General features: G+C 52.0%; 1 protein-coding gene across 8 annotated transcripts in view; it reads left to right on the forward strand.

Moving 5' to 3' along the window:
* DLGAP4 (DLG associated protein 4) overlaps window positions 1–25918 on the forward strand; it is a 158041-nt gene that overhangs the window by 98584 nt on the left and 33539 nt on the right. Inside the window, exon 1 of one of the 8 annotated variants that reach the window (XM_053958338.1) lies at window positions 12525–12656. The exons of the other annotated variants lie outside the window; for them this stretch is intronic. Coding sequence (XP_053814313.1) covers window positions 12626–12656 — 31 coding nt within the window. The 5' untranslated portion in view covers window positions 12525–12625. Of the gene's footprint in view, window positions 1–12524; window positions 12657–25918 lie in introns of those variants that run through there. 8 annotated transcript variants of the gene reach the window in all.

Here is a 25918-nt window from a genome sequence, read left to right on the forward strand (position 1 = left end):
AGAGTGGGGAATAGGGAGGAGACACTGCAGCCTTCCTGCCTGGCTGCAGGCCTTCCTCCCCAGGGATATGGGCATGGAACATCTCCCTTCAGTGGCCTGAGCTGCAGAGCCAGAGCTGCAGAGCTGTGGACCCAGTCAAGGTCCACAGGATGAGGCAGGAACTGGAGGACATCCTTGGGAGGGATGGGCTGTTTGCTCAGCCCTGTCCCTCCTTCCTGCCACCCTGTCTCCTCTGTTCTGTCCCACACTCCTCCCACCTGGCTCCCCCTGTCCCACAGCCCTCTCCTTGCTGGCTCAGTGCTGCTGAGCTCAGTGCTGCCACAGGTCCAGGCTGACACTGGGCAGCAGCAGCAGGCACAGCACAGAGGGGGCTTCCAAAATGCCTGGGTGCCACCTCTCTCTGACATAACCCAGCACAGTTCTGCTGGTTCCCAGAGCATACCCCAGCCCTTCACATTGGCTGCTGGGCCTTGGGAGGGGAAGAGTTTTGGTGGAGGATTGAGGAGCAGAGAGGAGCATCTGTGGTTGTGCATGCACAGGATGTGGGAGGCAGGAGACACATCTGGACAGTACTCACACCTCTAATCAGCCATCTGGGCTCAGTTCCCTTGCAAATTGTGGAATTATTTTGATTGAAAAAGCCCTCTAGGATCATTGAGTCCTACCATTAACCCAGCACTGCCAAGCCCACCACTAACCCATGGCCCCAAGTGCCATATCTGAAATTAACAGGGCTAATGCCTTTATTAATGTTCAGCTCTTTATTAAAAAGATCAGCTGGGCAGGGGGCCCGACACAGAGCTCGCCCCTGCTGTTGTAGCTTTCCCAGGTGGCCGAAAGGAAGGAGGTGTGCAGAGTCTGTCACTGAAGTCCAGAGCAGCAGCTGTCCCTCCTTCTTTCCTTGTGGCGCACCGGTGGCCAGTGGCCAGAGGGTGAGGAGGCATGGCATGCAGAGTCTGTTGCTGAAGTCCAGAACAAAAGCTGTCCCCGCTCCTTCCCTGGTGGCAGCACCGGGAGTTCTCTCTGTCTTTCCATCTCCCTGCTTCCCAGCCTACTCTAGTCTAGTTTTTTTTAGGCAATGGTGATGGGCAAAAGTCGATCAGGGGATGTGTTTCCCTCTTCCTCAGCAAGGGCATTTATCTAGGCCCCTCTACTGTGTTTGGTTTTTTATTTAGGGGTGTCTTTATCCCCTAAAAATACTCGCATGATCCCAAGGGTTTTTTATTTGCATTTTAGTCCCAGAATGGCAGCGTGGGGGGAGGCCGGTTATCTCCAGGTAGTTTAGAGAAAACAGAGCAATTAGCTAATTAACATTTCAATATCGGTACTCGGCTAGAGGTAGTAGTTGTTTCAGTGTTGCCATGGGAACTAGGAAGGCCCTGCCGCATCTCTGGGGAACACCTGGAAACTGTTCATTACAAATCCCTCCTCTATTTTTTTGATCGGGCTTAAGCCCGCATCAACTTACAGTCTTTGGCTTTTGAGGGCTAACTTCTTTTGGCATTTGTATGCTTTTACTTATGTCTGATGGTTATTCTCCTATTCTTTAGAAACTAAGACTTAATAATATTCTAATTAAAAAATTTTCAGTTAACTCCTTTGGCTAAAGGACACTTATTCTTATTAAACAATTACAAAGTACTTAAACCTTTACTATGGTACTTTAACTCAGAAACAGTTATTAACACCTTACTGTATATCAGTCTCTAGCAAGTCTTCTTTAAAGTTAATTTTAAGTCCTCTGGTTTCTTAATTACTGTCCATGCACAAGAGGAGGCAGGTGACACTGTTGGGTCTCGTCTGGCACTGATCCTTTGACTCTGGTGACCTGGGTCCAGCCTTTTTCTTGGGTCCGTACCGCAGTGTGTGTGGTGAGTAGTACCTGGAAAGGTCCTTCAAATTTGGGGGTTAATGGAGTGGTAGTGTTCTAGGACTTTATCAACACCTAATCCCTGGGACTGATGTTGGGAGCATTGGTGTCCAGAGGGGAAGTTTGGGGGAGATACCCCTTCTTTCGGAGGCCTTCTAGGGATTTTCCTATGACCTCTAAATATTTCTGAGTTGCTGCCTCCCAGATAATCTGCTGTACTGAAAGGGGTGATTAAAAAAAGGGAGTCCAAATATCATTTCATAGGGAGAGACCCCTATGTCAGACTGAGGTCTGGTTCTGATGCGCAAGAGAGCGAGAGGTAAACACCTGAGCCAATTCGTCTTTGCCTCTTCAATTAATTTGGTTATCACATTTTTAAGAGTTCTATTAAATCTTTCCACTCTTCCAGAGCTTTGAGGATGCCATGGGGTGTGCAATCTCCACTTTATCCCCAGGGCTTTTGTTACTTGATGTAAAGTTTGAGTGACAAAATATGGACCTCAGTCCGAGTCAATGTTACTGACTAGCCCGTATCGAGGTATGATGTTTTCTAAGAATATTCTTGCAACTTCCTGCGCAGTTTCCTTTTTGGTTGGGAAAGCCTCCACCCAGTGAGTGAGGTGATCTACAATCACTAGTAAATGTTTGTACTTTAATTTTCCCTTGCAGGGTCAACTTTTGGGCTTCTTTTGTCAGGATAGCTGCTGCTGCGATTACTTGCATGCAAATTGGCCATCCTCTGGCTACTGGGTCTAGTAGTTTTGAGAGGTAGGCTGTTGGCTTTTTTGTCTTCCCCATTTAAATACACTCTTAGGGCTTCTTTGAGCAACTCATTCATGTTCTTTTCTTGCCAGTCCTCCATATTTTTTAGTTTTTGTCTAATATCAGGCCAGGATTTGGTGACAAACTGGACCTTCAAGAGGACTTGACCCTCTGGGCTGTGTCTATATTTGAATATAACTGGAAATTTTGTTTTAGTCGGTTAAGCCAAATTGCCACATTCTCATCCTTCTCCTGGGTACCATCAAAGGTCAATTTCGTGTTGCTTCCCCTAGGGATAGGCTCTTTGATCCCTCTTATCATGAGGGACCTATAGTCTCTCATGTTTTGCCTTCCTTCTTCCTGGCTGGGACTCCAGTTGGGGTCCACCAAGGGCATCCCCTGGTTCCCTGGGGGCCCCAATCCACCCTCTCTTTCCCATATCTTCACCCCTGCCGCTCGGATCATCTGGACCTCTCCCAGAGAGAACAGAATGCTTAGAATAGCTCAGCTCTCCCCAGGTACAAATACTCAGCCCTAGAAATTGGTCCAACTGGCTAGATATTCCAACGGGGTCTTCCACTAAATTTCTTAGCTCTTTCCCAAATCCCCAGACTTCGGAAGCTGCCGAAGGTGCATCCACAAACCTAACTCCCCAGCTGCTCTACCCATAGGAACCCCTCTAAGGGGAAAGAGCCCCTCCACCCTTGGTGCTTTGGATCGGGTGCCACAATATGGCCCTTTTTCTACGACACCAGGCAGGGAAATAGTAGTAGAGACAGACACTGAAGGCCAGGGGGCATGCCAGGTGGTGAACCAACACTGGGCAAGGGTGGCCTCAGCTCCTAAGTGGGAGGATGCAAGGAAACTCCAGCCGGAGAAGGGGAAGAGGGAGTTGGGGAGATGGTTGAGGAAACTAGGGGAAGGGACGATGGAACAGAGGTGGGAAAACGGGGGAAAGGAATCAGGGACTCAATAGGAGGGGCTGAAGGACCAACTGGGGAAACTGTTGGGGAAGCAACAGGAGCAGAAGGGGGCAGGCAATTGAGGGGGTCCCATTCCTTTATTTTTCTAGTCTCCCCCTCTCTATTCTCTTTGTCTTCCTCTCTATTTCTTTGTAACTTGCATATTCTCACAGTCTCATTATTTATAAAATTCTCCAGCCAGCAAGCTGCATAAGATAGTTGTTCTATATCAAGGTCCTCTCGGGTTTTTTTAGGTGTTGGTTTAACTGATTACACATCCACTGATCTCGGGTTCCGTACCATGGCCATTCTCCCTGTAATTCTAACTTCGGCCATACTTCTATACTGTAATTTATCATCTTACTCTTGTCTAGACTCTTCGTGGTCTCCCGAGAATCCCATTGGTCTAACAGTTGCCCCAAGGGGCTGTTAGGGGGAATTATCTTTGTTTTCTCTTTGGAAGGATTTGCTCCTTTACTATAACCTCTTCCCATTTTCAGGCCTCAAAAAGAAAAGAAAAAAAATATATCTTAAATGGTGCTTCTATCTAAAATGGAATATACGGACAGGCAACTAAACCTTATCTGGCCCCTTCCCACAACTTAGTATTTTAAATCACTTGACTGAACTTAATCTCTTTTAACTAAACTCCCACTCTTGGTCCTACCCTCTTGGCACTTTACATTGTCTCTTGGCTAGGACAATCACTAGTCACACTCACATCCATTGTCTTCTGTTCTTTTGCCCTTCGGCCTAAGTTTTGGACTTCTTGATGGACTTTCTAGGCTTGTACCCCTGCTAAGTCTTACCCAAACTCTTACTTGGCCTTTTGCCCAACCTTCTTACTAGGCTTAGGAGGCTGGATCTCCCTGCCGAGGTAAGGTCGAACGTTCTCCCAAGCCTTACACTTTAACTCCGGCCAAGCCCCCTTGCCTGACCCTACTAGGCTTGGGAAGCTTGGTCTCCCTGCCGAGGTAAGGTCGAACGTCCTGCCAAGCCTTACACTCGAACTCTGGCCAAGCCCCCTTGCCTGACTCGCCTACTAGGCTTAGCTTGCTTGCCTTCCTGCCTTTCTGCTTACTCGGGTTCATGCTTGCTCTGCCAGGGACATCCTGCCCTGCCTTCCAGGGACATTCCCCTACCTGCTGTGCTGGGGACCTCTGGCCCCGCCTGCCAGTGACATCCCACCTGCCCTGTTATCCTGTCTTTCCTGCCCTCTGCCTGGCAGGACTTGCTGCTCCTGCCTGCTAGGACATCCTGCCCTACCTGTCAGGGACATCCCACCTGCCTTGTTATCCTGTGTCCTGGTTCAGGGCAAGTCTGGGGAAAGAATTCCCCTCCCCCCCACAAAAGGGTTCCTTTAGGAAAGCAGAGTCAATTGGCCCCTCCCCCCAGCCAGTTCGGGAGAAAATACCTCTGGAGGAAAAAAGTGGAAAAAACCTGTTTATTACACAAGAGAACTTAGACAATATTAAACAATAGGACTTCTTGCCACTCCAAGAGAGACAAATTCAGAGCAAATCCCCCCGGGCTGCAGCTCAGCTCACTCAGTCTCTGACCAGTCCTTCCAGCGCTGGCAATGCCGCGGCCCAGGCCCGGCCCGCTGGGCCACAGATGTGAGCTGCTGATGCTCTTCTGGTGTTCAGTCCAGAGCAGGTCCAGAGAAAGGGAAAAAAACCACAGTCCAGGGAACTTCTCTGCTTCAGCTAGCTAAAACTAACTAGAAAAAGCAAAGGAGAGCTCTGTCTCGCTGTCCGTCCGTCCGCAGACAACAACCGACCCGGAGCAGGAATGTGGAGGAGGGAGTGAGTTTTTGAAAACAAACCCTGAGCTTCTTCCCTCCTCCTTTCACTCTTGGAACAAGACTTCAACATAAACAGGGCAGACGATTGGGGATAAAGGCATCATACAGCCACCCTAGGACATCCTGTCCTGCCTGGCTGGGACATGCCCTCTGCCTGGCGGAGACATGCTGCTCCTGCCTGCTAGGACATCCTGCCCTACCTGCCAGGGACATCCCACCTGCCCTGCTATCCCGTCCTGCCTGCCAGGGACATGCCCTCTGCCTAGCAGGACTTGTCATTCCTGCCTACTAGGACATCCACATCCCACCTGCCCTGCTGGACACATTCCCCTTGACCTGATTGACAGGGACTTACTTTGCCTGTAGGGGACCTCCACACACTCAGAGGAGGGCCTGCATTACTTCTAAGGAGACACCTCAGTCATTCCTCTATTCCACTCGCTTCCCCCCGTTCCCAGCCGGCCCCTTCACAGGAGTGCGGAAACGCGGTAGTAGTGGGTCCCTCTCACTTTGGGGATCCAAGCTACCGGCCCCCGTCTCAGTCACTCACTCATTCACTCATCTCCCAGTTTTTCTTACCAATCCGACGCTCCTCCGTGTTGCTCGTCTCACGCTGGTCTTACGGTGTGAAGGTAGACAGCAACTCCCGAGGGTCCCTCAAAGCAGGTGGTCGAGCTGTCCAGAGGTCCTCTTTGGGCGTGGCTCTCCCAGACGAGCCCCCAGCTGAAATTAACAGGGCTAATGCCTTTATTAATGTTCAGCTCTTTATTAAAAAGATCAGCTGGCCAGGGGGCCCGACACAGAGCTCGCTCCCGCTGTTGTAGCTTTCCCAGGTGGCAGAAAGGAAGGAGGCATGCAGACAGCAGCTGTCCCTTCTTCTTTCCTTGTGGCACACCAGTGGCCAGAGGGTGAGGAGGCGTGGTGTGCAGAGTCTGTTGCTGAAGTCTAGAACAACAGCTGTCCCCGCTCCTTCCCTGGTGGCAGCACCGGGAGTTCTCTCTGTCTTTCCATCTCCCTGCTTCCCAGCCTACTCTAGTCTAGTTTTTTTTAGGTGATGGTGATGGACAAAAGTCGATCAGGGGATGTGTTTCCCTCTTCCTCAGCAAGGGCATTTATCTAGGCCCCGCTACTGTGTTTGGTTTTTTATTTAGGGGTGTCTTTATCCCCTAAAAATACTCGCATGATCCCAAGGGTTTTTTATTTGCATTTTAGTCTCAGAATGGCAGCGTGGGGGGGTGGGAGGCCAGTTATCTCCAGGTAGTTTAGAGAAAACAAACAGAGCAATTAGCTAATTAACATTTCAATATCGGTACTCGTTGTTTCAGTGTTGCCGTGGGAACTAGGAAGGCCCTGCCCGTGTCTCTGGGGAACACCTGGGAACTGTTCATTATAATATCCACAAGTTTTTTGAACACTTCCTATAGATGGTGACTCCACCGCAGCCCTAGGCTTCCTGTGCCAGTGCCTGAGCACACTTTCCATGAAGAGTTTTCCCTAATATCCTGTGGCGGCTACCTGCTACAACCTCAAGCAGTCGAGAATTGCTAACTAGCACTGCCTGTGAGGCCGAATGGCCGCCACGTGAGTGCTGGCAGTCCAGGGGCTGGCCTCTGCCTCCCTGGTACTGCTTATTGCTGCGGCATGGGTAATGCAGCTTTGATGGCTTCAGACACAGACAGAGAGAGACAAAGGGACGAGAGGACACTTTGCTTGCAAGCCCGAAGAACATTTATTCCCCCATGCATGAACGGAACAAATGCCCTCAGCATCATGCAAAGGTAGGAGGGCAGCAGATTAAGTAGAGGGTGGGCGGACAGGGGTGGAAATCTGGCTCGCCCAATGGGGATAAACGTTAGAGGAGTGACATGGATTATAACAACCAATGGTGACATAACAGAGGTGGGTACAGAGTTTTGGGACAAATAGGAGGGTAAGGTGAGGTGATTGATGCAGAACTTTCCATGAAGAAGCTGGGAGTGGTTACAAGATTGACACCCCGACAAGGAGTGACAAACCTTGACTGACAGAACCAAATAAGGAGAAAACTGGGAGAAGTGAGAAGATTGACAGGTAACTGTGGATCTGAAAGGCAGGCACTTTCAGTGTAAACAACTTGGAGCAAACCATTGTGAGGGAATATTTGGGGTACAAGGAACAAACCTAACTAACATTGATAAAATCCTGACTAAATCAACCCTACCTACAACAATATCCAATCTAAACCCCTCCTGAGACCATTTCCTTTCATCCTGCCACTTGTTACTTGGGAGAAGAGCCTGATCCCCACCTGGCTGCACCCTCATCTCAGGGAGTTGTAGAGAGTGAGGTCCCCCCTGAGCCTCCTTTATTGCAGGCTGAGCCCCTCAGCTTCCTCTTGGTGCTCCAGCCTCTTCCCCAGCTCCGTTTCCTTCCCTAGACATGCTCCAGCCCCTCAATGTCTTTCTTGTCACAAGGGGCCCGAATGGACAGAGCACTTGAGGTGCCTCACCAGTGCCCAGCACAGGGCACAGTCACTGCCCTGGTCCTGCTGCCACACGATGGCTGGTACAGGCCAGGTGTCATTGGCCTCTTGCCCACCTGGGCTCATGTTCAGCTGCTGTCAGCCAGCACCCCCAGGGCCTTTTTTGTGCATCCCCGAGGCTCTAAGTGGCTGGTGGTGTAGGAGAGGGGCCTCCTGAGCAGCAGGTGCCAGCTTGGTGGCAGCAGCCTGGACACATGGGGAGAAGTGGGTGCACTGTCACCTGCAGGTGTAATGGTCACTCACGGCCTCTGCTCCACACAGGGCTCTGGGATGACACCATTAAGAACCCTGACCCAGACACATCTCAGGGACATCTTTCTTCATCCATCATCCATGCACCAGCCCAGAGGAATGGGGACCATGATGCTTTTGTCTGTGTAGGGACACATCCTAAAGAGACACCAGCAGCAGCAGTTCTGGGGCCAGCACAGGCTTCTTGTTCCTTGAAGGCCATGTGGGGGTTGGGTGCTGAAGCAGAGGGACTCAGGCACCGTCAGAGGGCAGGAAGAGGGGCAGCGAGCTCCATGCGGGGTGTGTGGGGAGCATGGGGGAGCACCCTGACAGCTGTCACGCCCCTGCCAAGCCAGTTCCTCCCACTAATGCCTGTGTCACTGGCAGTTACAAGGCAATTAGCTCCCGTTTGACAACCAGCGAGACAGATGATGAGCTGCCCCTGATCAGCCTTAAACGAAGCTTTGTGCCTTGCACAGCCGGAGACTCAAAAGCCCCAGTGGAACCTATTCCTCTAATTGCCAGGCGTGCAGTGACAACCGCGCCCGCTCCCAGCACCACAAAGGGCTCACCAAGCCCCGGCTCCTGCTTATTACAGGCAGCTCTGGGAATTACTTGTTTAATAGACTGCTTGCAATGCAGAGCAGAGTATTTGATGTCCAGAGGAAACAGGAAAGCAGAGGTGAGCAAGCAAATGCAGCAGGGAAAGCTCACACCAAGCCAGTTCTACTCGAGCTCTTCCCAGTCCTCCTTGTGCCATCTGGCAACACCACCCTTGCTCAGAGCATCCTGCCCTGGGATTCAGCAGCCTGTTCCCGAAAAGCTCAGGTGTCTTATCCTGTGTCCAGATCTCTTGCAGGGAGGCCAGGGCTGCACACACCTTGTGCCCTCCATATACCAGAAGTTTTCCAAGCCCAGGCTGGGCAGGAGAGCACTACCTGCGAGAGATACTCCCAAAGGTCAGGATAGAACTGCCCTCTCTGTCCCACCTACTTCCTGTCTTCTTTGTATTGCTTTTGTTTCCCTGTTTATGACTAAATTAGAGAGCTGGCTTCTGGGCCCATGGCTGTGCTAGGGGAAGGCACAAAGTCCCCTGGCATTGATGCTCTTGCAGGGACTGCAGGGCTGTGCTTAGGAGGAAGGACAAAGTGCCTGCACCACCAAGGGCTGGCTCATTGTGGGATGAATTTCCACGGCTTCTGGGAAAGTCGTGTATCATCCTCCTCCTTCTCCTCCTCTGTGTGCCGTGATCCCGGTCTCTGTGTAGGCAGGCCATTTCTGTTGCACTCCTCTTGGCTGTCATGGCCTTCTCTCCTGTGTGGGGAAGCAGCAGTGATGGGAAGGCACAGGGAGCTCACACCGGGCCAGGAGCCATCACTGAGCCGGGGGTGAAGCACCACTGCGGCCCCTCGCTAATCCCATCAGCCTGAGCTGACCCCACACAGACTTTGGGAGGGACTGCTATCATTGCCTTCAGATTTTCTCCTTCTTTTTGACCTAGATTTCACGTTCCAGAAATAGCTTTCTCTGACATACAAGCAGGAAAGGGATTAGAGGGAGAGCGTGTGTGTATGTGTCTGTGTGTGCCAGGGAAAGATTTCTGTTGCATGCTCCATCAGTGTTTGCGGAGGAAAAAAGGGCACGTACACACGTTCTGTGATGTATTCACGTCTGTGGGACAAAAAGAAATTCATGACAGCTGTTTCTGTCCACATTTGCCAATTCATTTTTCACCTCCGAACTTCCCCTTGTTATTACGGAAACTCCACCACCGCCCTGTGCCCAGCCAGCACTCCCTTTTCCCCCAGAAGCCGTGCCATGGCCACAGCCCTGCTCTCTGCTCCACCCCCAAACCCAAACTCTCCCTGTCTTTATGTGCCTGGTGCTCTTGGCTGCCAGATTTCAGCACTCCCACAGGCAGCACCTGGCTGTGAGCTCGCTGCCTGCTGCAGGGACATGGCTGGCATGCAGAACCAGTTGCAATGGGTTTGAGCCCACAGAAATGCCCAGGTCCCCGGGAAGGGGGGAGCTGCAACCACACTGTGGGATGCTGTGCTGACACAGACACGGGAGGTGAGCACAGCTCCAAGGTCCTGGCCCAGCCTGCCTTCTCCCAGTAGGGACCATCTACAAAGAAGTAGAAACAAAGGCAGCTGCCAGCATTTCCCTTTGCTGACATGGTCAGAAAGACAAGTCCTTCTTGTTGCTTGCTTTTTTCAGCTTTGATAGCAGGAAAGGGAGTTGGTGCTGTCATCGTGGGAGTGAAGAAACCAAAGCACTAAGGGGTGCCTCAGCTCACTCAGAGCCTCTGGGAGGGCGGCACTGGGAGTCCGTGCACAGTGCTGTGCTCTGCCCGTGAAGAGAGCTGGCTGGAGGGCAGTGTGCCAGGTACACAGACTCCTGAGGTCTCTCCTCAAGCCAAGGAGCCTGGTGGCATCCCCACGTGCTGGCTGTCCTTGTGACCCAGGTGGACACAGAGCTGCCCTGACACCAGACAGTCTCAGATGCCCCTTTGTGTCCCCTCTGTTGGTGATGCTCAGCCCCTCTGTGGCTCCCCATGGCCACAGGGCTTGTGCCATCATCACTGGGGAAGTCCCCACAGCAACCAAGGGCAGCCTTAGCTGAGACAGACACACATGTGCCAGGAGAGCAGGGCTGGGTGGGGTTGAGTGAGGCTCTGAAAACAGCCTGGAGCAATTTCAGGATGTCAGACAGTGCAGGCAAGTGAGGGTTTCTCTGTGTATGTCTTAGTTTGGGTTGCTTTTCTTCTCCTTCATGCTTTCCCATTATCTTTTCCATCTACTGAGCCATAACCTGGGTATTTCTAAGGGTTCAGGAAGAGATTGGCAGTTCAGAGCTACCTGAACTGAAAACAAGTTTCCTTTTTTCCTTGGTAAGCAGTGGAGTGGGGAGGCCCTAGGCTGAGGGTCCCAAGGCTCAAAACTGACTCTGTGACCAAATTCTCCTTCAGCCCCATTGTGCTGCTGCTTCCAAGAGCAGAAGAAGCAAATCCACAGCGATTCTTTTGCTGAATGCCGAGGGCGGCGGCTCGGTCCTGCCTGCGGAGCCAGCAGCACTTGAGCTCAGTGCGCTGTTTCCCACAGCACTTTGATCGCTCCTTGCTGGAGACCAGCCCTTCTCCGAGTGCTGGGAGCCCAGCGAGCCGTCAATAAATCCCAGCACCAAGGAGCGATGATAGCAGCGAGGGGCAGCGGCAGCACACGTTCTGCTGGCAGGGGCCACGCGGCAGCACCGGGGCTTGCACAGCCACGGTCCTTCCCAGGGCCCAGCACCACCAGTGCCCGCACCACGCTGGGCTGGCGGGCACCCGCTGCCCGTCCCGGTCAGACGCCACACAGAGCGATTCCGGCCTCGCAGAGCTGACCTCAGCCCCAGTCCAGGGGTGCCTTTTGCTCATCAGCTCCGTGTGTCAGTGCAGGATCTGAGGGATAGAGCTGGATGCTCCTGCAGCACCCGGCGTGGCTGTGCCCAGGGCGCAGACCCTGGGGTGGCTCTGCCTAGCAGGTTTTTCCCACAGCCCGCACGCTGTGCCAGCCCTGCTCCTCTTCACACCTCTATCCTCCATCAGCCCTGCTCTGGCAGCCCTAGGGGAGGCACAAAACACAGCCCCAACACACCACCTGCACCCACTGAGCTTCCGCTCCCTCTCCCCATGCCCAGCGGGGCAGAACTCCACCAGCAAATCTGGGACCGGGGAAAACACCCACAAGGGAAACCTCCTCGTCCCACTTGTTCCTTTTCCATGTATTTCCCTCTGCCCCGGAGGTTCCTCTCGGCAATGCTGCAGGAGGTGCGTGGCGGCAGCGCTGCGCCCCTGCACCCGCCGCCCACGGGGGTCCTACCGCGCCCGCTCGGGGGCTGGAGCGAGCGGGGAGAAACGGGAGGGCTCTTTCAGCCAAACTCGCGTTTGCGCGTGGGTGGGACCGCGGCCGCGCTGGGAAAGATGTCATCGCGGCTGCCGCGACAAGGAGACAAAGCTCCCGCGTGGGGTGGGAGCGGCGCCCGCTTTGTTCAGCAGCGCTTGGCTCCCCCGCGGCAGCGGCGCTGAGGCAGCGGCCGCTGCCGCCCGTGTCCCTACTCGGTAGTGCCGGGGGTCCCGAGGGTCCCACCGCGTGTCCGGCAGGGCGGAGGGCCCCGCGCGGCCGTAGGAGCGCGGGGGGGGCGGGTTCGGGGCGGTGCCGGTGCCCGGGCGCGGGGCGGTCCCGGGGCGGGGCGGCCGTTTAACGCCCGGCCCCGCCCGAGCGCGCGGCCAGAGCGGCGGGCGGGCGCGGTGAGTGCGGCGGCTCCGCGCGTCTCCTCCCTTCTCCAGCGGCGGCCGCACGAGCAGCCGGAGCGGCCCCGCCGGCGGTTCGTCCTCCTCTTCCTCCCCTCCGCGGGACCCAGGCCGGGCCGAGCGCCCTCGCCGCGCGCCCCCCCCGTCTCTCCGGTCCCCTCCGCCCCTCTTTGTGTCTCCCATGGCTTTGTGTCTGGAGCTCCTCAGGCAATGTGAGTGACCGCGCGAGCGGGGCGCCGAGCCGGGCCCTGCATGGCTGCGGGCGGGGGTGCCGCCCCCTCCTTCCCTCCTTCCCTCGCTGCTGCCGCTGCTCCGCCGCTTGCCGGGCCCGCCGCCCCTTCCGCTCCCACGCGCGTCCCGGGCCTTCGTGGGAGCGCCGGGGCCGCCCCGCTCGGCTCCGGGCTGGGCTGGGCTGTGGGAGCCGCTCCATCCTCCTCCCCCGCATGCCGCCTGCGCCGCGGGGAGCCGGGCCCGGGCGGGGGTGGGCGCTGCCCGGTGCCAGCCCCGCTGTATCCGTCCCCGGGGGCCGCGCGGGGTCAGGCCGGTGCCCGGCCCGGTGCTTCAGGCTGTTACGGAGTCTCTGGGTGCCGCAGGGAGGGAAGCGGCGCCTCACGAAATGCGTTCCCCGCCGGAGGACACGGGCCCTGTCTTTGGAGAGGCGTTCGGATTCTTCCTCCCCTGGAGAAGAAATGGGAATTGTCTGGGCGAGGCACGGAGCTGAAGGCTGACATTTTGCAGCGCAGCGAACTGGCACCTCCCGGCCAGAGCTGGCTCTGAAAAGTCTCTTTTTTTAGCCTGGGAGAACAGGTCCTGGCTGAAGGTGCCTCGTGTGGCAGCCCAGCATCGAGCCGCCCGCTGTGTGCAGGAGTTGAGGCTGAACCCCTCGAGATTTAACTGCAGGTGCAGCCTGGCTTTAGTGTGCTTTGCAGGACATTGAGGATGTTGCGGTTGGTTGTGAGCAGTCAGTAGATGTAGCTCTAAATTTCTACTCCAGTCTTGATTAAGAGGCTCAAAAAGGAGGATTGTTTGCAGGATGTTGTTGGTAGGACTAATATTACTTATTCTTCAAAGACCTTGACCCCAGGGTGTGCAGGAAATGTCTTTGAGATGAGAATGGAATTAGGACCTCTGAATCCTAGGCTGTAGCTTGTCACTTGGGGGAGGAAAAGAAGAAAAGGGAGGAAGAAAAAACCCTACAGCATGTGGCATTGAATCTTAAAATAAATTCCAGTCATGTGGGATGATAACAAGCCAGATTGCCAAGTCGTGTAAATTGGCAGACTTGATTCCAGAGGGTCCAAATTACTTTGCTGGTAATTGCTCTTCCAACAGGCATTTGGTGCTATGAAGTTACATGTTCTTGAAGGCATGGAGAAAATTGTAATTATTGATCAAATTCAGTCTGTTTGGCTTTCAGATAAGTATTGCTGTGTGTCTGCACCCAGATACTTGGAGGAGGGTTATCTGCAGAATTTGTCTGTTGTTGGCAGGCGTGGAAAACCTAAAAATTCATCTTTAAGGTGCAAACACTGAACTGCCACATGATAGTTTTGCATCTAGCTTGCTGCTTCATCCCACTTCTGTTGTGGCAATGTAACTTTGGGGTGCAGCTGAGGGCCCCAGGATCTGTAGTGTGGCCCTGGAAGTGCTGGAGTGTAACTGCTGTGCACTGTGCCAGCTTGGAAAGGACAAGGAGACCCTGGGCAGCAAAGGTGATAAGGGAAGAACTTGGTTTCTGTGGAGTGTGGGTTATCCGTCTGTACAGTCCAGTGGGATCTGGCAAAGGACAGTTACTGGGAGCCCCACAGGTCCCTGTGTGGAGATGTAGCCGGTGTCCCAGCACACGCTGTCAGCTTGTTTTGCTTCCAGCTCTGTGTGTCAGTGGCTGGGTGCTTGATCTGTGTGTGCAGTTTGGATTTGTGGACACTTCTGACTGCTGAGCTCAAGGTTATTCTGCTGCTCCAGCCTGATGCACGGGAGACCTGCTGCTCTGTGAGCATGTTCCTGGCTGTGCATGCTGCCAGAGCAAGAGAACGGTGAAAGCTTTTAATGGGTAACTAATGATGGCCCGGCATTTACAAACAGCTGTGTGTCAGTTTTTGTCTCCTGTATGGATTTTCTTGTTGTTTGAGCCCAGACTGGGATGGTCTGGAATGAGCCAGTCACTGGACTGCATGAAAGTCACTGTGGCACTTTAATTTTTCTCATAACCCACTTCACGCACGCCTGCAGAGCCACAGTACAGCAGGGCCTGTACTGTGCCTCTTCAGCTGATACTCTTGCTCTGTGCAACCTGCACAACAGCCTCAAATATTTTTTAATGGATTGAGGAGGCATAATTGGATTCAGAGAAGTGCAAGTTACAGGGACATATGTGAGTTGGAAGGATTAAGGCTGTGCAGGCGGGTGGCCTTGTTCAAGAAAAATCCCCTGTAATTTGTGCAGTGAAAAGTTGTCAGTGTGTTTTCTATCAGAGCAGATTTAAAAGGGAGGGGAGCAGTACTAAGTATGATTGCTGTTTGCTGTGAAAGGCGATTAGAGTTCAGGCGCTGGATAAAGTTCTGTGAGGGCTGGAGTTGGGAATGGTGAATTCAGGTCTCTCCAGAAGAGGTCATGGAAAAATGAATTTCTTTCCCTTCTCTCCTGGTCTCCCACCTGGAGAGAAGAAGTGTGGTGCAGAATGACACCAGGGTTTAACATAAGCTGCCTTTAAGCAGGCAAAAGTTAACCTATTTGCAGATGGGCCACTTTAGGAGAGGAGAAAATATTTAGGAATTCTGTCCACTTCAATTTGTCTTGCAGAATTAATTAATTGCTGGCCCTTTGGTGCAGATTGGTACATTAAGTAACAAACTTCTGTCCCCTGGAGAAGCAAGAGGAAACAACGTTTGCTCTGCCAGGGTCTGCCTGGTGAATGCAAAAGGCACCGTTGCAAAAGTATTTGTGATTTTCACTGAAAACAGTGAGATAAGTGCTCAGATCCATCTGCCCACATGAGTCTAGTCTCTAATTAAATGGGCAGCATTAGGTAGGGCAGTCCCAGTGTTTACATAGCTCAATGTGGCTGCTAGTCTGCTGTCACAGAAGGTGACAAGCATTGCTGGGGGAGTTATTGGTCCCTCAGGACTGGAGACTGCTCCATTTCTGTAGAGGACAGGGCTGTGGGTTATGCACTGCCAGGCCTCTTCCCAAATTTCTGTACATCTAGAAAGACAGCTGAGTTCTGGTTCTCTCCTCCTCCCCTTCTTGGTGCTGAGCTTAATCTTGCAGTGTGAATTGCCAGTAAAGGCAGAGGGGCACGTGCACCTGCTGGGACACAGGCAGGGTGCTTGATGCCCACACAGGTGCTGCAGCAACACCTGAGCAGACAATGCATACAGAACTGGGTTATCCCCACAGCTCTGCTGGGTCTCGGGGAGGAGTGAAGTTTGTCAGTTTCTCTGGGAACACCAAGAACATGAAACCAATCTCTAAGGGGACTCACCCGAGCCAGGCTGTAGTTTGGTGCATCAGACAGCAGTACTTGAAAAGGAAACAGTGAATGTGCGTATGTTTGAAACCTTAGAACTAGTATTTACATCAAGGGTGTGTTGATAGTCAGTCTTGTGTATCCCATTTAGTGCTCTTCATTAAGACATCCAGGTTTCACTGCAGTGAAAATCTTCACTGTGGTGGAATCTTTTCTGAACCTACTTCCAAGAGATCAAAGCTTAAGTTGCTGTTTTGTGTCTCCAGTTTGAAGTTTGACCAAGAAACTTGAGTGGTGAATGTTTCAAAGGTAAATTCTTGCCTGTGGTGCTGGTCTGTCAGAGCTGGAATTAAAGTGGAGATCCGAAGTTGCTTATGCCTTTCTGCTGATGTGCTGTCATAGTGCAAGGTGATGTTTGATGAAAGCTATTTAAGAGTTCATAAAAGGGAATTTTTATTACAAGTTGTTTTCATAAGATTAGTCAAACTTCTAAGTATTATTTGTCTTGTTTTGTTTCTATTCTGGGAGTGGTTGAGATCTACCTGAACAGGGCCCAGCCAGGCATCTGCTGTGTGCAAAAGGGATCTCCAAACCTAAACTTCTTAACCAGAATGGGCATATCTACAGCTGCATTGAATTAGAAACTAAAATTGAGAAGTTAAAGCGTGGATGCTGCATCCCTCTTAGGCCTTACACATAAGCCAGCTGCCTGCATCTGAAGCCAGAGAAGGTGTCCCAAAGGCTGCTGTGGGGTTGTCCCTGAGGGAGTGCCTGGGCCCTCCTGGAGGCCCTCATTAGGAGCTGTGTCCGTGCTTGGCTGCCAGCCTGGTCAGTGCTGCTCTGTGGAGAACAGCATGTGCAGGACAGGTCATGGGGCCATGGCAGGGCTCTCAGGTCACTGGAGTGGCTGCTTTGTTGGGAGCCCTCCTTTCCCTTGTTTGAATCCTGAGGCTTTACAGTCCCTTAGCATGCCCCAAACATGGGGTCCTGAGTTACAGCATTTCTGTGCAGGAACTCTTCCAGGCTTTGGTGTGCTTCATTGAGCAGCTGCCAGTGCTGCCAGTCCGAGCTGCCACTCCAGCAGCAGGCCCAGACTGGGAATTCTGGTCTCTCAGCACCGCTGCAAGCTCCCTGGCAGTGCAGAGCTACTGTAATGCCTGGCCTTGTACAGCCTGGGCTGGAACTTTCCTGGGGAGGAGGTGGCTTTGGGAAGATGGATACGGGTGGAATTGAGCTGGAAAACTTCTCCCTATGCCTGAAACGGTGTTTAGTCTGATGTCTTGGAAGTACAAGGTTGTTGAGCAGTGCTTGCACCTCCTGAGCTGCTGGCTCTGGGCAAAGCAACTACTTTATTTCCAAAGTATTGGATTTCAGTGATGCTCAGGTTTGCAGCGTGCCAAGCGCCAGGCCTTGAGCAGGGAATCCTGGATGCTGGGAAGCAGAGCCCTGCTCACCAGCAGCCTGTTGCCTTGGCCACAGTGCTGCTGCTGTTGGTCTTTGTTCTTGGCACAGGTTCAGTGTCGGCATTGCAGTCACCCTGCAATCTCCTCGCTGCTGCCCTACCAGCAGTGTGGTGCCACACATTAACTTTTATCGCTGCTCTTTGAGGGCCCTGCTGGAGATGAGTGCTGCAGAGCACCCAGGTGCTGAGGGGACGCTGCCAGAGCAGCCCTCCAAGGCCTGCTCCCTGCCAGGAGCTGTTCTCACACGAGTCAAACACTGAACCAGGCTGACTGGGGGGATCAGGGCTTTGGGCATGGCAGACAAAAGGCCTGATGGAGCTGTGGCTGCTGTCACCATGCCCACGTGGCTGCTGCTGTCAATGCTGCTTGCTGTGACAGCCATGTGAGGGGTTGCTGAACACACAGCTCTGACAGTCACATGTTCCCTCAGACCCACCCTGTGTGTGCCCCAGCCAGAAGGGATCCCTGCGTTTTGGGTGTTCATATCTGTGATGCTTTAATTCCTCTTCGTAGTGCATCAGGACTGATGAAATGTGCAGGCTTAAGCGATAAAAGGGAGAATGTCTTGAGTGGCATCCTCAGGGCAGCAGGGCAGGAACCGAGGACCAGCTTCTGCTCCCAGGCAACCAGCAACAGGGTGAGAGGACACTGTCCTTAAGCTGTTTATGTTGGACATTAGGAGGATTTTCTTCACAGAAAGGGTGGTCAGGCACTGGAAGGGCTGCCCTGGAGATGTCCAGGGAAGGACTGGATGTGGCACTCAGTGCTCTGGGACAGTGACAAGGTGAGGATATGTCACAGATCATATTCGGTGGTCTCAGAGGTGTTTTGCAGCCCAAGTGATTCAGTGACAGCAGGAGCTAGCTGGGCCCCGGGAGCCGTGAGCTGGAGCTGGGAGATGCCCAGTGCCTGCCTGCGAGAGGGGCCTAGAGCAGGTTTCCCACGAGTGCATGAACAGCACAGGGAGTGGTGTAGCTGCTCCGGGGGCCGCAGCGGGAGCGGACGGGGCGGCCCCGGGCGCTGCAGGCCGGCGACAGGGGGGGGTGTCCCGGGGACGGGGGTGGCTCCCGCTCGGCCCCGCGGCCCCGAGCGCTGCCTGCCCGCCGCCGGGCGCGCTTTGCGGCCGCTGCGCTTTGCAGCAGGGCCGTAGGGCGAGGTGAGCGCCGGCCGGGCCGGGCCGCTCCTGGGGGCTGCTGGCGGGCCCCGGAGAGCCGCGCAGGGGCCGGGGCCGGGTGAGCTCCGACTGCCGCTCCGAGAGCGCCCTGTGCTGTGTCAGTGTGCAGGGACACAGCCCCAGGCTGTCACCCCCATTGTCCAGGGAAGGGAATGGGGCACCAGGAGCAGCTGGGGGGCTCAGCCGTGGTTTACTCGACAGGATGATGTTCGGTCACAGGTCCAGTCTCATTGCTTCTGTACAACAGTGTGCTCTCCAAGGGAGATGGAGGCACTGTCCTTTCCCTCGTCCAGGCTCTGCTCAGACCCAGAGGTTGCCGTGCCCGGCTGGCACCATCTGCAGTGCCCAGCACGCATGGGTTGGGTGCCCTGAGCTCACTGTGGCACAGCAAAGCAGAGCCCAGGCTAAGGAGGCTGCCTGAAGGAGCAGAACCAGGCCGGCCATTGCTGCTGGTGGCAGCAGTTACTTTGAAGCAGTGTTTGCTTTCTCCTGGCAGTGCTATCTGGCTGCTTACCTTTGATTTTTATTTTTTCTTGAACGGCTCCAAATATCTTGGGTGTTGGGGGAGGCAGCTCTAAAAATAACTTTAGAAGCTGATTATTTCCAAAGCCATTTTTCTGCCTCTGCCTGTTTCTTTCCCTTCTGCAGCTGATGGCTTTTTTTACTGCTGCAATGCCTGGTTCACACAGAAAATCATGTTTTCTGCTCTGTGCTAGTTCTTGCTCTTTTAGCAAACATGCACTGGTGTGGGTGATGATGTGTGCAGGCAGCAGGTGCATGTGATTGCAGATCTGGGTGAAGGAGCTGGTAAAGCAGGAGCACAGGGTCCAGAATGTACTAAAACATGAACACAAACCTTTTGAAGGGTCTCCACCATTTGGAAATTGGAGCCATTCAGGTGCAGTTCTGCAGAAGCCGTGTGCCAAAAGGTGTCTCCTCTTTGAACCAGCTGTATTCAGAGGTGACAGTGGCTCAAGGAAGTCCCATTGTCCCACTTCTCAGGCGTTTGCCACAGGATGGCTCATTTTTAATGGTGAATCCCAGCAAGAGCCCAAGTCACTGTTAGTGCCTTACCGCAGGTTCTGCTGCTGCATGTGAAATAACCTCACCTGACGGATGCAGGGGCCGGTACAAGGGTTGTGTACAAAACTCTCACTTGAATGGATTATGACCGAAAAATGCAGAGGTTGTTGAGGGCACCTGTTAAATCTAATTTATCCTAATTCTTATGGTGTGATGCTTTTCAGCATCTTTTTTTTTTTTTTCCTAAGATGACTCAGTTTTGGGCCGCTGTGCCTCTTACCACAAAGCAACTGCCAAGCAGATTGCTGCCCTGCCTCCACATGCTATGAGTGTGCCAGTACCAGGGACCTGTGTGCTCCGCCTGCCCTGGCAGCATTGAATGCCTTGCTTTCCCATGGAATTGCAGGAGAGGAGCACAGCAGGGCTGCTCCCAGGAGCTGTGGGAGGCAGCATTACCCGAGGAGGTTTAACTTCCAGTGTGTGCAGAGTTGCTGTGCTCCAGTGGCTTTGTGGGCTACTGCTCTCCTTACTGCAGCTGCCCTGACTTTGTCCTGTACCTCACACCTTCAAGCTTCCTTTCTTGGGGAGTTTGTGCTCAGCTTGTTCCCGCCTGCTGCAGCTTTTAGGCTCGATTGAGAAGATAAAAATATGATGAGTGTATGGCATGTCACTGGTGTTAAATGGGGTGAATGCATGACCACAGTGGAGGTGCCTCAGGCTGAGAGCCTGACTCTGGAGCACTCCAAGCAGCTGCTCTCCCTGGGGAATTCCTAGAGCTGTGTGTTGCTTCTGGCCACTCTGGAGCAGTCTCTGGGACTGTAGCAAGTGCTTCCTGATCAACCTGTGCTGTAGGATGGGAAGTGTGGATCAGCTGGAGTCAGACTTGCCACTGTCATGGTTCTACTGGCTCTGGATGAGGTTGCTCCTGTGTGTCTCTCAATTGGAGGTTGAAAACAAATCAGAGTAGATATTTAGAGGGTCCACATCTTGTTCATGTCATCCATTCTAAACCCCGAGTGTGCTTCATCCCTGAGGGTGGAGCCTTAGCTGCTGTGAGTCACTGTGCATTGCCGGCCTGGGATTGGATTCTTTTGTGTGTGCCCCCGCACAATTGTGTGTGCTAATTGTGGCAGCCTGAAAGGCACCTGAGCTTGGGTGCTCTGCTCAAGCTCAAGGGCTGAGCAGCCTCCTGAGCCTGTGGAGAGGAGAACTCAACACGAGGGGAGATGAAAAGTGATCTCTTGGATCCAGGCTGTGCTCAGCATTCTCTGGACCTGGGAATGCAGCTAGTGATACCATGGGTTTCCTGGTCTAGAGGGGATTTTACATGTAGGTATGGTTTGGGGCTCACCTAGCAAGCTAAAAGCAAGTTTTTTATTATTACAACCATGTATTTTTTTATAATGGCTTCCCTTATTTCTGCTAATTACTATGGTTCCAGCCACAAAAGAGCTTTCTTGTTCTAATTGGCCTCCTCCTGTTTCAATTCAGTTGTGTTGCTGTGTCACCATGGAGACAGTCGTGATGTCACAAGATGTGGCATCACTGAAAAGTGGCTGGGAGGCAGTTGCTCATGTTTCCCCTCACCCCATCCACCCCAGTAATCAATAGCTGGAGCAGAAAGCAGAACAGCTCAATAGACTTCAGGCAAGATACAGAGCTTTGAAATGAGCCTGAAATACAGCTGTGATTTTAAGGCTGTTACAAGAGTCGTGGTGGCAGAAAAGATCTCATATACCCTCCTCAAAACTGTCTCCATCTCCTCATGTGTTGTTGAGCTTGCTTAAATTAATGCCAGGAAGCCCCAAATGTCCAGCAGTTTCTGTGCTGCTGCACTTGGGTCTTGTTGTCAAATGCTTGTGGTGCTAAAAACCCAGGTACCCACTGGGTCACATCCTGGGCACAGCACCACGCTTGGTGCTTCTGGGCTGGGGGACAGGTACACCAAGCTGTGTCAGCTCTGACATCAGTCAGAAAAGCTGGTGTTTCACCACTGTGTGACTTGGAAGAGCTTTTTTTAGGGCCTCCTGCCTTTCCAGCACTCCTGAGACAGCTGTTTTCTCTGTGGAAAGCACCCAGTGGGGTGAGCTGGGTGATGAGACCAGGAGAGCCAACACAGTCTGTGTGAGCTCAGCAGAGGCAGGGACTTAGCAGAGAACTGGGCTTATTTAATGGCTTAATTCTACTCTGCCAAAACGATGGGAACTTCCTGTTTCCTGAAATACCATGATTTGTCACCAGAACACTGTACAGTCTTTGCAGTGCATTTGTCTTCAGCTTTATCTTGTTTTGTAAGGAGTCTAGTTGAGAGCATGGCACAGTGTACTCGATCCTCTACCTTGAGCTGTAATAGCCTACTCAAATATTAACTAACTTCCTCCTGATTAATGGGAGGCAGGATGGTGTCAGTACCTGGCCTGGCAAGCAGGGAGCTGATGCTTTCCAGTTATTTCTTCTTTTTGATAGAGGGCTTTGTCATACCCATCACAGAAGCTTGTTACCTGTAACTATTCTGTTTGTAATGTTTGATATTGAGGGATGGACAAGCAGATTCCCCCTGTTTGTGGGGTGTCTCTGGGTGAGACTGGGGTGCTCTCCTAGTGCTATGTGCTGGTCCCACTGCTCAGCAGGGACCTGTGCATGGCACCTGCAGAGTTTGCCTGGGGCTGCTCCATGTTGTCATCTCTCAGGGTTCACACTTCCTTGGCAAGTGTATCAGCTCCCTTGAGCTTTGCTTGCTTTAAGCAACCTTGTATTCAGGCAAAAAGGACAAAACTTTGTGTAATGTGGAAGCTCAAACAAATTGACTTTTTCAATGTGAGAGAATTTTTGTCTGTTTTCCTCAAAAGATCAGAACTGGATTTTTTTTTTGTTTGTTTTTGTTTTTTGGGGGTTTTTTTTACTAATTTTTCTTCTGGGTTGCTGGGTCTTCAGGATGAAAGGTTACAACAGCTCTTAGCATGAAGACAAAGGTTTTTTCACCTTCTCTGTTCCCTTTAAATATTTGATATGTGTCCTGTTTAGAGGAAAAATGACTGAAAGGCCAGTTGCATTTGAATCATACTAATTTATAGTGCTGCTATTTTTAAAGTATCTGCTGTCTGGCTAAAGATGCTAAAATCTGCTTTTTAACCAGCATTGCTTAAAAAAAAAAACAGAGGTAGGAGATGTTTTCATTCTCTCCTGACATCTGTCCTGGTGGCTGCAAGGCCATTCCAAGGCTACTTGACTCTGACTTCAGCACTCAGGTTACTGTAGAGGAGAAAATAACTGCATGAAGGTCTGGGTTTGACACTGTTTATGGCTACAGTGGGCAGACAGAGGCTGTTCAGGAAAGGAGTTAAAACCTCACCTACAAACTGTGCATGGTTTGTAGGTTTAGCTATATTGTAGCATGTTTTCCAATTTCAGTGTGTGTAGAGATCTACATTCATGGGGGAAGGATGAGGAGTTTCCCTTAATACAGCAAAACAAGTATTTCCCAAGTATTTGGAGATTTCCATGAAAGGCTATGAGTAGGTTGCTTCCTGGGAAGAAACTAGTCCTTCTGTCCTTACTCACGGACTTGTCTAAACAGTTAACCTCATCAAATTCCTGTATTACACTAACAAGTCACTGTGAAATGGTTTATTCTCTCAGAATAGGGCTGTGTGGAGTTCCTTATCCCCCAGATTTGAGCCCTACAGGATTAGCTGTTACCTGCTTTTCCTTGCAGGGCTGCACAGACCCCCCTGGACTGCAGTGCAAGTGTTTTACCCTTGCAAATGCATTGGGTGATGTCCTTTCCCCCATGCCAGACCCCTTCCCTCAGGACCTGCACATTCCTCAGACCCCTCAGGTGAGTTGGCCTCTGAAAAAGGAAAAGAAGGAAAACCTGAGGTGCCAACCAAGGTAGGCTGAGTGCTTGAGGATGGGAACAGAATCATAAAACCTAATATTTTGCAAATTAATGTGGTGTTCTGCTGAGTTCTCTGAACTTCAGACCTGTATTCAAACAATTTTAAAATATGTCTTTGTAGAAGAGGGTCACCTACAGGGTGATAAACAGTGTCCAGACTTAAAAGGGAAGAGTAAGTGGAAAGTGACAGTGTTTACAGAATAACTGCAAAAATATACAAGATGCAGGGAAATTGTGTTCTTGCCTGAAAGATAAAGTGGTGAAAATTGCTACAAGTCTCTCTGGGCATCTTCCCAGCACTGAAGTATCCAGCATTCTTGCAGCAGGAGCTGGTTCAGGGTTGTGACACCGAGTGCTTGTTCAGATTGCAAGTCAAGAGATTGCTTGTCTCCAGGTCCTGGCTTGCAGCAGACATCAAATTGTTGTGTGTGATCTCTGATAAAGGCTGTGAAACCAGAGCTGCCTGATCCTGTTGCAGCCATGGCCTTGTGTACTCATATACAGGTGATGGCTCCTGCAAGCATCACCCAGAGATGTGATGGAGGTTAACAAATATGGATTTGTGCTCAAAGCAAACAGAAGGACAGGCTGCAGAGCTGGCGGATAAGTAGAAAAGTGAAGTTACTGAATGTGTGGAAGCCTCAGGTTCCCATCTGAGCAAGCTGCCACATGGAGCAGGACTTTTCCCTTGGTGTCTCTTTACCTCTTGGTAACTGGTCAATGAGTGGTAAAAGACAAGAGAGTCCTTCCTGCTGCTTTGGAGAGAAATGCATTTGCTCTTTGCATTGTCTGTGCTTCTCTAAGCCTTCAGCAGAAGGAAGGTAGTTCAGTGAGCCATGGTACCTGTGCCTGAGCTCTTTATACTGTAGTGTGTACTGATGTGAGGCAAGTGCAAAGTGGGCGAGGGTGGCACTTGGTTGCTTTTCAGTCTTAAAGATCTCCTTGTCCAGCCAGTGACAAACTTCAGGCTGTGAATCACTTGTGTGTCAGTAATATTTGCATATTTTAAGCAGACTTGCTGCACTATGTGTTGTGCAACACTGTGAGAAACTTTGGAGCTCGGAGGGAAGCACAGCTGGCAGTGCTGTCAGACACCTCTGTGCTCCTGGTGCTGGAAGCTGAGCTGACAGTTTAACTTTCTTTGGGCTGATTGGTGCTTAATCCTCTTGGTAGGATTGCCAGAAACTTGGGAATGGCTGGTAAACTGGAAAGCCTGCACACCTGGCCACAGAGGCAGAGCAGCCTGGGCTAGTGGAAGATGTCCCTACCTGTGACAGGGGAGTGGAACTGGATGATCTTTTTGGTTCCTTCCAGCCAGATCTTTCTGGGATTCAGAGTAACCTCCAGAAGCCATAAACTATGCTTACCCCGTGCCCAGGTTTTCCAAGTGCTTTGAGGTTTTCCTGGAGTGGGAATGTATTCAGGAGGAGGCTGGTCTGTGCTGGTTTGGGAATACCTGTGTGTGCTGTGCTGCACCATGGGCACACCTGAGCTCAGCTGTTTTGCACGTTCTCTCTGTGCACTTGGCTTCAGGTTACCAGCACATTTACTTATTTAAAGGGGTGGTGGCTGCTGTTCAATTGGCTTCTTGTGCTGAGGTTCTCTGAGCCATCCATCTGTACCACAGCTGATTCCTGCCAGACCTGGCCCTGCTCTTGGACCATGGTACTTATGGCTGCCTAGATTTGGAGCTGGCCTTGTGGTAACGCGTTGAGGTCCAGTGCAGAGTCTTGGAAGGCTGCCAGTGGAGTTCTCTTGCTGGGAAGCACTGACTGCAGTTCTGAACTCTTGGTTGCTGTTTTCCTCCATCTCTTAAGTGGAGAAGGTCAGAGTTGGGGTTTTCAAGTCACTACAGTCAGAATTGTAGCAAGGAAATAGTCCAGCAGGAAGCTGCTGAAGGGGGAACTCTGCATGTTCTGCAGTGGAACTTGTGCATATGGGGACTCTGGTCTCTGCACAGTTTCTGCATGTTCCAGGAACTAAAAACTGAAGGTAGAACTCCTTTCTCCTCTTGCAGATGAGCTCTATGAATAAACTTCTTAGCTGGCTTAATGGTGAACTCTCACTGATAAGACAAGCAGGTGAATTTCCTTAGTAAGGGGTTTCTGACTGGGAGGTCTGATTTTTCTAGTATTGATAAAACATAGTGCTTAACACCTCTGAACTGCTACCTGGTATCCTGTTAGGCACCAAGGCATGAAAATCTGGGCCCATGTTCTCCTATGGGAAGTGACTCTTCATGTGGTGTGATTCTAGCTCCTCAGAGTGCAGCTGCTTTACGGTGTGTGCAGGTGCTTGTTGCTCACCTTGGTGGGCTGCACAGAGATCCCCACAGTACTCACGGGCTGGAAGGGGAACAGGGATGGGTCCTTCTAATGGAGAGAAACCTACACTTAGTAGTGGTTCTGGAATTTTTGAGGTGAGCTCTCTCTCCAGAGTTTCAGGTT

The sequence above is a fragment of the Vidua chalybeata genome, chromosome 17 (assembly GCF_026979565.1).
Source record: "Vidua chalybeata isolate OUT-0048 chromosome 17, bVidCha1 merged haplotype, whole genome shotgun sequence".
Classification (NCBI taxonomy): Eukaryota; Metazoa; Chordata; class Aves; order Passeriformes; family Viduidae; genus Vidua; species Vidua chalybeata.